Source organism: Grampus griseus (genome assembly GCF_964374135.1).
Source record: "Grampus griseus genome assembly, chromosome: 2".
Lineage (NCBI taxonomy): Eukaryota > Metazoa > Chordata > Mammalia > Artiodactyla > Delphinidae > Grampus > Grampus griseus.
Window position 1 is genome coordinate 25,050,495 of NC_139018.1, and position 15,484 is coordinate 25,065,978.

Genomic DNA, 15,484 nt, shown 5'->3' on the forward strand with positions numbered 1-15,484 from the left:
ATTAATTCTTTCAGGAAATAAAGGGATTGCGAATCATCTCTGGTCAGTGAAAAATCTGCTTCTTGTGTTATGAATAAAGAGAACGGAAAATGAGACTTAAATTTAGGGTTTTTTCTGCCCTCATGAATGCAGTGAAGTAAGATTGGAGAGATTTAAACACAATTACTCTCTGTGAGCCTGGGTGCTCGGTGAGAGCTAGGACCTGCCATATCTGGGGTCTTGGAGATCTGGAGACCACACAAACACAGGAGTTTGCGGGTGTCCCCAAAACAGGACCAGATGATCGAGTGGGGGAGGGGCAGGCTAGCAACAGGCAATAAGGTAGAAGTAGAGTCCAGACAGGCGACAAAGAGGTTTCAGAGTGGAAGCCCAGCCACGGTGACTGAACTTTAGACTACAGTCTCCAGGACTGGGGGTATCAAATGATGAATCCAAGGGCTAAGTCAGAAGCCAATTGGTAGAACAAGGCAGGTGCCAGGTCACAGGGAATGAGGTGAGAAACCGGGGGAACCAAAGTCAGACGTTTCAGCTGAGCCTCCGAGTTCCTGGCCTTGGGCTTCCTAACCATTCCAACCAAGGTCTCAGTCTTAGAAAGTGAGAGAAACATACAAGAATCAGAAAGCTGCCGCACAGTGGGAGGGTGGAAGGATTTCAGGGCCAGGAAGCCGAGCAGATCACAATGTCGCACGGCATCCAGACCCACTCCTACCTAGTGGCCAAAGTGGATTCACTCCCAACCTGGAATAAAAATCCCACTGACCAAGCTCTGCTCTGCAACCCTGAAGGGGTTTTTATTGAATCACAGTACAGAAAACACCAAAGGGTCACCACGACAGCAGTGAACTCACAGCTGCTACAGAGGCTGGCGTGGGCGCCAAGCCACCTCGCTAAGGTCGGCACCTCTGGGGGGCGACAGCGCAAGGAGAGGAAACTGTTCTCCAGTTCAGAGACCATGCTCCCTTCCAGCAAAATCGAACTTCCTGCAAGTTAAATGTGCCCTCAGTGGGATTCATGGTCCATCCTGATAACAGGAAGGGTTAACGGAAGAGGGGGGGCATCCAACCCAATGGCCCACAGGGGGAGCGGGAAAGCAGACTGCCGTGCCTTCTCCCTGGATACAGAGAGAAAGGAACCTATCACACGGCACAGCTTGGGGGTCCCAAGACAAGGGCTCCAAAGGAGAGGAATTTCAGAGGTGGAGCACAACGGTGCCATGGACAGAGACCGTGGGGCTCCAGGCCACCAGCTGGCAGAATCGGGGCAAGCGCGTAGAGACATGATGGAAGAGTGAGGAGTGAAAAGACCCCTTGGCCACCAAAAGGTCACACCGGGAAGGGAACAGTAAGTCCACTCAGTGTGGAGCAGGCAACAGCCAGCAGAGCAGGGCCAACACCCAGCTGGCCAGCCTCAGCCCCTTCACACGCAGAACGAGTTCATGAAGGTTGATCTGCCATAAGTTGAAGGCCTCACTGAAAGAGATCTGGGTCCTTCTGAAGAATGAATGGGTATTCTTCTTCTTGTGCCTGCAGGAGGGGCAGGAAGGAAGGAGAGAACAGGAGATAAAGAGGTAAGAAGTACTCAGTATCATTAGAACAATGGAAGATGGTGGCTTTGCCAACTCACCAGCCCCCTGCCCTGGTGGACAACTCCTGGTTACGATCAGACCACAGCCCAGTCAGGGACCTGAGGAACTCAGCTATTCCAAAGGCATCTTCCAGGTAAGTGGGGTCAGCAAAAGCAGTTGTTTCACAGCGTATCAAAGGTTTAGTGAACCCAGTGGGTAGCACGTTCCAATGTTTCCCTTTTTCCAAAAGTATAGTTAATATTTATCAAATCAGAATCCCCCAAACCCAAAGGTAAAACCTTTCCCAAACGTTCTGAGGGTAAGAATCACTTGGAAACCTAATCAAGGTAGTCCTGGGAGGCTGGGGCCACTGTGGATTCAGCCCAGCTCAATCTCTTCTGCACCAACGAAAGGACATGATGAAAATTGGTGTTTATGATGACCACCTATTCCAGACTTGTGTCCTGTTTTTTTTGGCTGTGCCGTGTGGCTTGCGGGATCTTAGTTCCCCGACAAGGGATTGAACCTGGGCGCTGGCAGTGAAAGCACCCAGTCCTAACCACTGGACTGCTCCGGGAACTCCTGAGACTTTGTTTCCTGAACCTCAGAGGAAGAATAAATCATGTTCGGCCCTTTCTGTATACAGTCTATCTTCCTGTAATCTAACTCAGTATTTGATAGTGGGTACATGATGTATGTGGTCAACACTCCCTTCACCCATTTACCAGAATGACCCATTCACTGCCTAGAATGGATGGGCTCGGAGCTGACCACAGTCCAGGCCTGCCTTCTCAGGTGAGAACATTCAGCCAGAGCATAGGCCTTCCTGTGTATTTGCTACTGTCAGCTAGGAGAGCCTAGAACCCTCTTTCCTCTGTCACTACCCCCCTGAGGAAGCACCCTTTCCTTCCTCATCAACACCTCAAGGATGCTGAGACATCTAAAAAGACCTGAGATTCGAGATGGCCTGCTGGTGACACCCTCTTGAGTCACAGCCACACCTGCAGGGAAAGGAACACTGGCCTCACTGCCTGGCCAATGCTGGGGACACAGTCCCGGGACCAGCTGGAGATGGGATGCGAACCCGGGCATCCCGATCCCAAGTCCGGGGGATGCTTGGATGGGACTGAGATTTTCCGAAGACACTGTAAACTTTACTAAGGGTAAGAATCACCTGCAAAGCTTGCCCGGGAGGGTGAGGTTCTAGAATCCACAATTTTAACAAGTAGAGGTGGCTCTCTGGACCACCTCAAAACACAGCCCTGAGGCATCAGCCAGGTCACTGGAGCTGTGTTCTGCCCCTAACTTCCTGCAGGGAGAGCTGGAGACTGGGGAGCTCAGGCACGGCCCTGGGGACTGGTGGGAAAACTGGAGGTGTGCAGACCCCTGGGGCTGGCGGGGAGCTAGAGGGGAGGAGCGGCTGGAGCCCACACTCACGTGGCCAGCGCCTTGACGCAGCAACGTGACATGTTGAGGAAGGAGGTGGCACTGGCGCGGGTGCCCAGGGCGGCCTCGATGCCCCGCAGCAGGTCGTTGGTCTTGAAGATGAGCAGCATCTGACGCGGCACGAGGTTGAGAAGGTGGCTGATCTGGGGGAGGTAGTTGGCCGCATTGTTGCGGATCTCTGAGTCCTGAAGCAGAGACAGGAGGACAAACAGACGGCTGGCATGGGAAGTGGGGCCCCGGGTGGCGGGCTGTCCGGGCAGCCTGTGACCTGAGGGGCTGCAAGGAAGCTCCGGGAGGGAGCGTCTAGCACAGCTGCCTCAGCAGCACTGGGAATCCTCCCCAGAGGGAAGCCTAGCCCAAGGGGCTTTGTAGCCGGGCAAACCTGGATGGGACAACTCACCCAACTTCTAGCCAAGCACCGAACGCGGTACAGGAGCAGAAGCGCATCAGCAGGAAACAGGCCACATTTCTGCTGCCTCTGCCATCCTAGCTCCTGGCAGCCAAGGTCACCCATACCCAGCCCCCAAGCCCCCAAGCCCACACTGACTGGGCAGGAAGTCTACCTCCCCGACCAACCATTTGATGAGTCCAGCCTCTCAGCCCGGGGTCCACCCTTGTGTTCTTTTCTAAGGCTTCTTCGCTGGCCACCAATTTCAGGCCAGGCCTGGAAGGAGCCTTGGAAGCTGGTGCTTCTGAGTCACATCCCCCATCTCTCCTGCCAAGCCCAGGCTGGTGCAGTTGAGAGGTCTGAGCTGCTGACCCCAAACCCAAACCCAAAGTCCTCCCCCATACCCTGCCTGGCCCCGCACCCCACCAGACCTGCCCACCTGGCCACCGCTTATCACTGTCCTCCACGCTGGAGCCAGCATCAGCCCGCCCACTGCCCGGGGTCCTCCTGTCCCCAGAGCAGGATTCAGGGCTGCCCTTGCCCCATCCTGGTGGGTAAGTTTGGGGTCTGGCTTCCCAGCCTTCCCCGTCCCTGAGCTCTGCATGGTTCTGGGCAGATAACTGCCTCTAGCCAGAGTCCTGAGTATAGAGTGAGGCTCTGATCCCTTCTCAGTCTCCAGAGAAACAGTGATGGTGACAACGATGCCAATAGTCCACTCGTACAGCGCATCACTAAGTAAGCCGGGCGCTCTGACAATGCTTGCATGTGTTAACTCACCTAATCGCACGGCAACCCTAGTAGGCAAGCATATACCCCCATGTGAGAGGAGGAAACTGAGGCACTGAGAAGTTAAGTAACCTCCCCAAGGTCCGCAGCTAGTAAGAGGTGAGTCAGAAGTCAAACCCAGGCCGTGCAGCTCCCAAGCCCACACCCTCACCACTACACTGCCTGTCATCTCACAGAGGACTGTGTGACCCAATGTCCTCCCCAAAAAACTGGGCATGTTAACACCGTCTGTGCCCACCTCCCAGCAGAACCCAGAGGGTCATCAGGGATAAGGTACAGGGAGGCGCGTGGGGTCCGTCAAAGTCACCCCAAGGGGCCCAGCAATGCTGCCAAGCGCTTCACCCTGCCCAGCCGCTTTCTGCAGCAGGAGCAGAGCTCTCTGCTCTTTCAGCAGCACGCGTGCGCCGCTGACAACTGAGCCGCTGTGAAACCCGAAATGTCCCCCAGGCAGGAGCTATCAGACTGGAACATCTCAACACGAGCCAGACACCAAGAGGCTGTCTGCCTCCCCGCCACCTCCCCGCACAGCTGCAGGTCACCCTGCTTGCGGGGGCTAAGGGCAGATCAAGGCCCCGCTCACCAGACCCCCTCTCAGCCCAAACGGAAGCCCCTGTGTCCACCCAGGCTACCCCGAGGGGCTCTTTCTCAGAGCAGCACAGCCGTCAAGCTTGGAACCTGCTGGATGTCTACCCGCTTGCAAAAACAAAACCCTAACTTAGTTAATAAAACCAGATATCATTCACTGAGAACCTACTGTGTGCCACGCAATCTTGTCCGTCCCTGTGGCTTTGATACCATCTATAGGCTGAAGACTCCCAAACTTATACGTCTCGAGGCTGGATCTCTGAGCACCAGGCTTAACTGCCCACGACACCGCTATCTGGACGCTCAGGAGAACTACTGACCCTCCCACCCCAAACGTGTCCTTCCCCAAGTCTTCCTAGGTCAGGAAGTGGTGCCCCTCCACCCCATAACTCACCTCAAAAAGCTACGATGCAACTCTGACTCTCCCCTTTTCCTCCCCTCACGTCCAAGCCGACAGAAAGGCCTCTCACTCTTATGTCCAGAATACACCTTGGCCCCACCTGCTTCTCTCCACCTCCATTAGCGTAGTCTGAGCCCCGTCATCCTTCCACCTGTTCATCTTGCCCCGCTCCAGAGAAATACTTAACATAGAGAGTCTGAGCACATGCTTCTCCCGCTCAAAACCTGTCAAAGCCTCTGCTTTGTCCTGAGAATGAATCTGAAATTCTCCCTGTGTGATACTCTCCCAGCTCAGGCCTCCAAACGCTTCTCAGTCCACCATCCTCCTCACACACTCCAGACCACCCAACCCTGCCCCCTTAATGCATCGCGTGCCCTCTGCCTGGAGTGCTTTCTCCAAGCTCTTCCTGTGGCTGGTGCCTTTCTTGTCCTTCGGGCCTCAGCTTACATGTCAACTCCCCAGCGAGATCTCCTCCACAGCATCCCCCCATCACCCATCATCACGGCACCCTGCTTATTGCCCGCCCGCCCCTCCCCCCAGCACCTCTAACCTGCACTTATTCCATTTACCTGTTTATTCACTTGTTTACTGTCTGTCTTCCTCTACAAGTGCAAATTACATGGAAGTCCTGTCTGTCTGTTCATCACTGGATCCACAGTCCAGGGTCCAGCAAAAACAAATGTTTATTCAGTGAACAAATTTCAGAAACTATGAGGAGGCATTTTACATGCATTATCAATAAAGCAGAAACTATCATCCCTATCCAACAAACGAAGGAGATTGTTTTTCTTCTTCTGAGATGATGAGCTGAAAGCTGTGTAAGCCTGGGGTGACTGGTGGTCATCTTTGCCACCAAGTTTGCTGGGGAACGATGTCAACTTGGAGGAAAGCAGAGCCAAGAGATGGCAAGAGGCAGATGGTGGTTTGGTGACATCGCTGCAGACTCTGGACCCAGCCATTCCTAAAGCCCCCACCACAAGGCAGCTCGCAAGGGAGGACTCTGAGGCTCAGAGAGGTGACCAGAACCATCCAAGGTCATGCCACCAGAAGCAGGCGCTGGAACCAGAGCCCAGGTCTTTCTACTGCACAAGCAGAACCCTGTCCCTTGTGGCAAGCGTAAGCCCCTCCCCACATGGACACAGGCAAGTCTGCAAAGGTCTGCAAACTGACAGACCGGGAAGACAGAAGGCAATTCCTTGAGGGATTAAGGAGCCCGGGAGGGAGCTCACCCTGAGCCAGGAAGAACGAGCTACCCGCTAAGCCCCTACTGGAGGGGCAGAGGTGAGTACAAGTACAGGGAGAAGGTGTTCCTAGGATCGGTCTCAGCCCAGACTCCCGATCTAATGGAGGAATGAGCTACAAACAAAAAGACCAAAAGAGCTGTTTCACTAAAAACTCCATAGGAATGAAGGGACAAGCAGCCCTTGAGTACGGCATGAGGAGTGAAGCCCCCTGCCCAGGAGGGTGCCCTAGAGCAACCCCACGATGGGAGATGGTGCCCAGTAGGAGACAGCGGGTGGCGCCAGACTTATTCACCAGACAGTCCCTGGGGATTCCCAGAAGTCCTGGGGGAGAACTTGGTGGAAGCCTGAAATCTTATGACAGCAGGTTGTAGTGAAAGTCACAGAGCCTGGATTATACGGTTAACGTGACCTACTTATATTCCAGGTTGATAAGGCCAGGAGGGACACAGTGGGACAGCGTCCCCTTTCCCTCCGTCCATCCAGGCACACTCTTTCTCCCTCCCTCCCTCCTCCTCAACCAGTACCTCTCTAATTCTGCCCCTACTCCATCCCCACAGCACCACCAGTATAGAACCCCAGACCCTGGGTTGGCAGGGCTCCAAACGCCACGCCTGGCCCTGCCCCTTGCATCCGGGACAGGGCAGGACCGGGGCGGGGGGGGGGGCACCCACCTCAGTGGCGGTGACTGGAGTTTGGCCAATGCCCCTGTTGACTGAGTCCCACGACCGGGCTGTCAGCATGCAGGTGAACAAGGGGTAGAGGTCCCCGGCTCCCAGGCGCTGGCTGTACTTCTTCACATTCTTCATGTCGGTCCAGATCAGCGACTGCCAGAGGTGGCAGTAATCCAGGCGGAACTCTTCCGTGAGCACCTACAGCGGGGGCAGCATGGCAGGACCTGGGCCCCCTCTCCCCATGAAAGACCTAGTCCCTGGCTGGTGTGACCACTGCAAAGGGGAGTGGAGGGAAACCATGGTTCCTGCACAACGTCTGCTCCTCTCCCACAGTCGGCCATCCTTGAAGGTCCAGGTACAAAGCCACTATTTGGCCAGCCTTGGTCCTGAGTGGCAGAGGCTACCAACAGCCCATCAAAATCTATATTCCCCTCTTCTTCCCAAGTCTAAGATCCTCGCCTTCCTCCTAGTTAGTTGTAGCCCTCTGCCTGAGCTCTGACCAATGGAATGTGGCAGAAGCTCCACTTGCAGGCCTGGTCCATGAAAACTTCCCCATGCATGCTCCTCTGAGCCCTTACCCCTGCTGCTGGTGGGCGGCGAGACCCCCAAGGAGACCTGGGAGCAACAGCCTCGGTCAGCCCCTGCTTGCAGGCTCCTCCACGCACCCCAGACTGGTGTGTGAGCAGGCAATTAGTCATCTGCTGTGTCTGGGCCATCATTCACTTGGGGGCTGTTTCTAACTTAAACTAACATGCCCAACACCCGAGTCTTTCAAAGGAAGCCCAGATTTGGGGATGTGGGATCAGGGCTCTGAGGCGAGAAGCAGGAGACCACCAGGGAAACCTCCCCAGGACCACCTGCCTCATGGAATCAAGCCAGGACCTGGGTCCTGGGATTGACACTGAACTTGTCAGCTTCTAGGCAGGAACACGTGGCTCACTGGAACCAGCTCTGTGTCCCAAGTTCCAGAGGACAGTCAGGACCATCCAACCCCTATCAGCTCCCTGCGCCCTTTCCCATGACATATGACCTCCTCACTGGGGCTGAGTTACCCTTCCCCCTGAAGTCTAGCTCTTGTAAGGGCAGCTCACCTCCCAGGGCCTGGCTGGCCTGGGCTTCCCTGGGAAAAAGGTTTTTTTTGCAGCTGAGAAAGCCCATTCACACATCCAGGCACAATCTCATCTACCCCTCACAGCTGCCTCTAAAGGAGGTGTTATCACTCACTCTATTAGGAGGAAGCTGAGGCTCGGAGAGCTTGGAGCGCTCCTCTGACCTTGACTTCCACAAGATAACAGCTCTAGGGGTAGGGCTGGGCCCTCTTCAGCTACCTTGCTATCTGCTTCCCATTTCTGTGGCCAGTAGGGGAGTTCAGCGGGCTCTGAGCCCAAGCAGGACCAGACCCTGGGGGGAAAGGGCGCTCCTACCTGGTAAAGCCCATGGTCCAACAGGACGATCTCCACCTTTCCTGTGCCCGGGCACTTCCGCACCAGCACATTGCCTGGGTGAGGGTCACAGTGCACGAAGCCGTTGACAAAGATCATCTCACTGTACATCTTGCCCAGGTGGCGCGAGATCTGAAAGAGAAGGGAGGTGGGTGGGAGTTGCACCTCATTATCACGTGCCTCAGAGATTTCTCCTCTGGCCCCTCAATCTGGCCACTCTCAAGAGGAAGGCCTGAGCAGTCACGGTGGAAGGGATGGCTGGAGATTGCACCGTTCCTGATAGAAGCTCAACGCTCATCCAGCTTTTCCTAACTTCAGCTGCACGTGAGATTCACCTGGAACTCAGAAATGTTAGGGGCGGTACCCAGGCACCAGTATTATCTTTAAGTGCCCCAGGTGATTTTAATGGATGGCAAGGTAGGAGAACCACTGCTTCTAGGTTTTCTGAAGACTGTAACACCCACCTCCCACACCTGCCCCTCCAATCTTCCCTGGTTTTTCTCTTCTCTCAGTCCCTCTTCCTTGTTTCCCCCAAAGCTGAATATGGGTTGGAAAGCTGGGTGGGGCTAGGGATCACTCTACCTGCCCCTTCTCCAAAGAACAAGGTCAGGGGGCTGAGGACCAGGGATAGATGACCCCCATCACCCTCTGGGGCTGCCTCAGCAGCTCCAGGCCAGTCCCAGGAGTACCCAGAATCACAAGCCCTTCTCCCCTCTCCCTTCAGCCCCTTTCCCTACTCCCCTCCCTGCCACAGCCCAATGCTAATCTGATTTATGATGTCTGCACAGAAGAAATGACACTGGAGAGGCCATTTACATCATCCTGTCACTGCTGCTCTCCCTGCCGAGGCAGCCTCCTTATCTCTACTCCCTTTTCATTAAAGCTAAAAGCCTCTTCCCAGCTAGGGAACAGCTGCTGAACAGAGCCAGACCCGGACCCACAGATGGTCTGCTGATGGGTTTCCACAGGACAAAGAGATGCTTAACCCAGGAAGCTGGCGCCCTAGGACACACACTGCCCTTGGCATCCCTCAGCCTCGGCTGGCCCGCATGTTCACTAACAAACATATCCCAGCTAGAGGAGAGGAGCTGGGGCCCGTGGGATGGGGAACATAGGATTAGGGTCTTAAGATAAAGACTCCTTTCCTTGGTTTACAAAGTCCTGTACAACCAGGCCCAGCCTCCCTCCCTGGTCTCATCTTGTACCACACTGACATTCCAGCCATATTTGCTCTCTTCCTCTTCTCTAATAATCTCTGTGCCTTCCTACCTCAGGGCCTTTGCACATGATATTCCAGGAACATTGCTTCATCTCCCCTTCAGCTGTTTCACTCCTCTCTTCCTTCCCACCCCACTGAGCATCACCTCCCTGGGGAAGCCTTCCCTGACCTCCTAGACTAAATGATGTTCTCCTGCCATACACCCTCACACTTTTCTACCGCTAGCACACTCTTTGTATTATTATTTGATTAACAACCATCTAGCCCGCTATCATAAGCTCCTATATGATGGCAGGAACTGGCTCTATTTTGTTAAACAGCTTCATCGAGGTCTAAGTTACATATCATAGACTGGTTCTATTATTCATCCCCTTGCCTGTAACAGGCCAAACATGTGAGTATAGGACTCTGCCTTCAACATGAATGAGACCCTTGACTCTCCATGTTTTCCTGGGATGCTGAGGTTCCGGCCTCTGATGCTTATCCAAACCCCATTAGTCTCCTCTGAATCCCAATCAATGATAATTGGCCTCCAATTAAATCATCAAGAATACGTCTACTTTAGTAACAGTAGTTGTCATCCTTATTAAAAGCCCTAAAAGTAAGTACAATCATGATCCCCATTTTGCAGATTAGGAACTGAGACTCGTCGAGGTTTAATGTACCCAGAGCTACCTGGCTGGAAAGAGGTGGAGACAGAATTCAAACCAGGTGTGACCCACAGCCTTCCAGTAACCACTATTCTATACTGGCTCACGCCAACTTCTGCACTTCTCAATTGAACTTTGTGACCTTAAAGAAGTTAGTCATACTCTCAACTTCAGCAAAATGGAAATAATAATAGTGCCACTCTCACGGGCTACTGTCAGGTCAATGAGAGTATCATGGTGCTCGGGACCTAGTAACCTCTCCTAGGCGCCCCTGATTCCTCCTAACACTCCTGGGAGGGCAGCAGACTAGGTTTCATTGTACCTTTCTAAGAAATGATGAAATCAGGCTTAAAGAGGCCATCTAAAGTCTTGACACTTAGACTGTCGCCCTGTGCCCTGCTACCACACGCTCCTGACATTTTTCTTGGAGGAAAGCAATGCCCAGTACTTGGTGTCTGTGGGCATCAGGAACAGAACTTTACCCCGTGTCAAGTTCCCAGACTCAGGCTGAGATGTTGGGTGCCCCAGGGCCACCATTTTCTGTTTCCTGGGAGAGGGGGTCCTGGATGAGCCAGCAGGTCCCCACCTCGGGACCACTGAGAACCCCTTCTGTTAGGCTCTTTGGAGCTCTCCGGAGACGAGCTCTAAAAGGCCATATTTGCCAAACCAATTGCATTTATTAAGTAATAATTCATTTTTATTTGTCAAGGATGCCTATAAGGTCCGATCAGGGCTCCTGATCAGCCCAAGATAAGCAGGGCAGCCAGACAGAGCTGACAGAACTCCAGCCAAAAGCAGAGACATGATATTTCATTTAGTCTGGGCAGACCTGTCATGGGGAGATGTATGACCTCCCTTAAGCTTCCTGAAATATTGCTAGTCGCTGCGGGCCCCCTGTTACTACACTGAAAGGTGGCCCCTAGGGCTCTGGGGACTCAGGCTGGGGGAGCCTTGGCCCATGAGGAGCGAGCGGCTGCTACAGGAGGAGGAGAAGAGGCTGCCAAGTGCGGCCCATATACACGCAGGCAAAGCCACCAGAGCAGTCCTCCCCTTCCAGCGGCCCCTACCTGGGTGTCTTTCCTTTTACGGGCTGTTCCTGATGTTCATTTTAGCCAGATCTCACCAGGATAGGCAGGTGTGGAAGGCAGAAACAGGAGGGAGGACCAGCCTATGTCACTGGCTTCACTCTGGGGCCCTGTTGGCACTGCCACTGTGGGCATGGGTTACCTGGGGGACAAATCACCTCCCATCTCAATCTGAGTCTAAGTTCCCTGAGCTGTTCGGTGAGCCTAGCCCCATCTGCTCTATTTCCTCACAGAGCTACCTCGAGATTCAAGGTCAAAATGTGATTGCTTGTGGGAAGGCACGTTATCCGCTACACTCTACGACACAAACGTGCTTGTTTGTTTTCTGTCATGTGGTAGCTTACTTTAAACCTGGAAAAAAAATATACCCACTGTCACCATCAAAGAGTAATTTTCGAAAAGTTAAAAACTTGACTTTCACACAAATATAGAATGAACACATGTCAAACATTGTGTAACTCATCAGTAAAGGAGCAAGTAAGAAAGTAGGTCTGGTTCAAAGAGAATTTTGAGGGACTGGGTATTTATGGGTATTTAAACAGGAATAAGAGACTAAGATTCCGGGATTAGATACAAAACTGGTTATTGCCCTACTGGGCAATAAGGAAATCATAACCTTCCGGGTTATCTTTTCTAGTAGGGAGAAATTATTTGCATCTCTGCTGGATAAGATCCACAGGTTGACATACGACTTCAGTCTGAGCCCTTAATTAATGTCAGTAGCAAAGTCAAACAAAAGTACATTCCCTTAGATATGAAAAACTCCTCAGGTAGGCTGCTTGAACAATGCCCGAGAGTGACTTTGAAAGGACAAACCGCACATTCCTTTTTCTGAATTTTAGGTAATTTTTCTTAACATCTATCAGAGTTGCAATAAATAGTCTCTGAGAACCAATATGCCCAGAGAAAGGCAGCCAGCCCCCTCCTACTCACAGAGGCACTGAGAGTCCCAGGAGAAACCTAAGGCCATCACTGGGCACAAAGCCCTCTCTCCACCCCTTCCATATACTTAGCTATGGCTCCTCCTCAAGAACAGACAATTGTAAATAAGGCTGCAATGAATATGGGAGTTCAGGTATCCTTTTAATATTGATTTCGTTTCCTTCAGACATATAACCCAGAAGTGGAAATGCTGGATCATATGGTAGGTCTATTTTCAGTGGGTTTTTTGGGGGTTTTTTTGTCTTTTTTTTTTTGGCGGTATGCGGGCCTCTCACTGCTGTGGCCTCTCCCGTTGCGGAGCACAGTCTCCGGACATGCAGGCTCAGCGGCCATGGCTCACGGGCCCAGCCACTCCGCAGCACATGGGATCTTCCCGGACCGGGGCACGAACCCGTGTCCCCTGCATCGGCAGGCGGACTCTCAACCACTGCGTCACCAGGGAAGCCCTATTTTCAGTGTTTTAAGGAACCTCCATACTGTTCTCCATGGTGGCTGTATCAATTTACATTCCCACCAACAGTGCACGGGGGCTTCCTTTTCTCCACACCCTCACCAACACTGTTATCTCTTGTCCTCTTGATGACAGCCATTCTAACAGCTGTGAGGTGATCTCTCATTGTGGTTTTTATTTGTATTTCCCTGACAATTAGTGATGTTGAGCACCTTTTCATGTGCCCCTTGGACATCTGTATACCTTCTTTGGAGAAATGTCGGTTCAGTTCCTCTAAGGCTGCCCCTTGCCCTGTTAACGGCAGCATCTGCATAAAGAAAGGAATCCCACCTTTTCAGAATAGTAACAGCTAACGCTCTGTGCCATGCACCATTCCAGGTACGTTACATGGACTCACAGCCACCTCTGCAGTAGACAGGTGAGGGAAGCGAGATACAAAAAGAGGAGGAAGCTTGGTCACCTGGCCAGCAGTTAGTGAAACCGGGATCCAAACCCAGGTGGCCTGGCTCCAGGGAACAAGCTCTCAATCACCAGCCCCTCCTGCCTCTCCACTCACTGGGAAGCTCCTTCCTGGTGGCAGGAGCTGCACCAAAAACCTCTGCAGGTCCCCACGGCAACCAAGAAAGCATTCCGTGTGGAGAAAAGAGTCGCAGTGGGAAATCCAGAGCTGTTTGTCTAACCCAAAATACACTGTTAACTAAAGCCATACTACAGCTCTTTTCAGAAAAAAATCAGTGACAAGTCTTTAATTGTCCCATGTAAAATGAATGTGCCGCTCACGTAAGTGATTTCTGTAATCACGCAATGGCAGGGGAAACCCAGGAATCTATCAAAAGTCTGAGTAATTAATTAATTTAGTAAATAATGTTTAAACCAAAGAGTTATTTTTGGATTCTTCTCAAAACTTGAATTGGCTGAAAGTACTTTAATTATTCTATAATTGCATGGATGGATTTATTCCCACCCCCAAGGGAAACTCTATTTATGTTCTTGGGGGGTGTCAAGGAAGCAAGGTCAAGATCTCTGAAAGAAACAGGAGGATGGTGTTGCAGGATATTAATAATCACACAAGTAGCCCGATATTAAGTATAAGGAGGTTAATAATTCAAGCTCTCTTTGCTCCTCCCCTGGTGTCCACCCAGGCTTCTAGAGGCAGAACCACAGCCCCAAGGACCAGACCAGACCACTGCCTCGAGCGTTTTACTCTCCAACCCACCCCACCCCCGGGAACCACCCCTGGGATGTATAGCCTCAGGTCCCTGGCTGCTGGCCATTCACGGAGCGGGTCAATCTTGGACCAGCGAGCACTGAGTTGAAGTCCCTGAGTGTGAAGGCAGTGGGAACTTCTTCAGCCACACGTGGTGTTGGGAGCAGTAATGAGGACGAAAGAAGAGGAGCCAGGTTAATTACAGGAACCTGGGGGAGTTTCTCTAATCTCGGAGCCTCTAGGGGCTTGGTGAAAGCTTCTCTAGACTCAGCTTGAAGCGGGACAGCACCTGAGAGCCAAGGCCTGGGGTATCCACAGGCCAATGAGGGCTCCTCAGGTGTCCTGGCCAGTGAGGCTCAAAGGGTCACGGCTACCAGAGTGGCAGGGAGTGGATCCCAGGGGCCATGACTACTGGGAGACACACATGATGACCTCTGACATCCCTGCCTCGGGCAGCAACTCGCTCCAAAGAAATACGTCCACATCCGCCCACCTTACCTGGGTCAGGATAAAGGAAATGAGCAAAGGGTTTCTTCCCTACATTTCCCCCTTCTTCTGGCCAATATTTTACTGACAGCACCACGGAGGGAGTTGGGGGTTAGTATTGCAGCAAAACAGCCTGTGTTGAGAGCATGGCCTGTGGGCACTGCACCAGCTGCTTCATGTTTCAATCATCAAACAATCCAATACTTTTTTTTTTTTTTGGCCACACCACACAGCATGCGGGATCTTAGTTTCCCAACCAGGGATCCAATCCGTGCCCCCTGCAGTGGAAGCGTGGAATCTTAACCACTGGACCGCCAGGGAAGTCCCTGATACTCTCTTGTATCCACTTTACAGCAGGAACCTGGGCCTTCCCAAGGGTGATGAGCTCCACCAAGGCGGCCCAGCTCGCAAGCAGCAGAGCCAGCAGCAGAAGCCAGGAAGGCCAACTCCAAAGTGACGCTGTTGCCCACTCCTGACACACCTGCTGTTGGGGACATAAGTCTCCAGGAACCCATCTGTGCACCTGGACCCCTCCAACGTCCCCAAGCTTCTCAAGATCTGGTGTGAGAAGTTACGGAGGGTGGACGATAGGAGGAGGTGTTTTCATTCTAGTGATTTCAGTAACCGGGGGGCTCTGTGCCTCTCTGACTTCTCTTCCCTAGTCTTCTGAGCACCTCCCACCACCGAACCAGAGTGACCCGCCAAGTGGGGGATGATCTGAGCACAAAGCAAATGTCCTGCACAATCCAGGCTGGTGTCGGGAGACAAGAGGAAACACGCGGGCAGCATGGCTTTAGAGACAGGAAAGGGGTCCCCATCTGCTCAGTCAATGACCACTGATCACCCCTGAGTCTACATACTCATGGACAACAGAGGGAGGTGGACAGGAGAGGAGCAAGAAGATTCTTGGAGATTCCG

The 15,484-nt window shown here is 52.7% G+C and overlaps 1 protein-coding gene across 2 annotated transcripts in view; it reads right to left on the bottom strand.

Moving 5' to 3' along the window:
* Positions 1-708: 708 nt before the first annotated feature.
* The window catches only part of ADCK1 (aarF domain containing kinase 1), a 110,873-nt gene continuing 96,097 nt past the window's right edge, over positions 709-15,484 (bottom strand). For both annotated transcript variants that reach the window (XM_082649134.1, XM_082649135.1), the window contains 4 exons: positions 8,509-8,658; positions 7,085-7,282; positions 3,002-3,195; positions 709-1,523 (listed from right to left, as the gene is read on the bottom strand). In XM_082649134.1, coding sequence (XP_082505260.1) covers positions 1,352-1,523; positions 3,002-3,195; positions 7,085-7,282; positions 8,509-8,658 — 714 coding nt within the window. In that variant the 3' untranslated portion in view covers positions 709-1,351. The remainder of the gene's footprint in view (positions 1,524-3,001; positions 3,196-7,084; positions 7,283-8,508; positions 8,659-15,484) is intronic.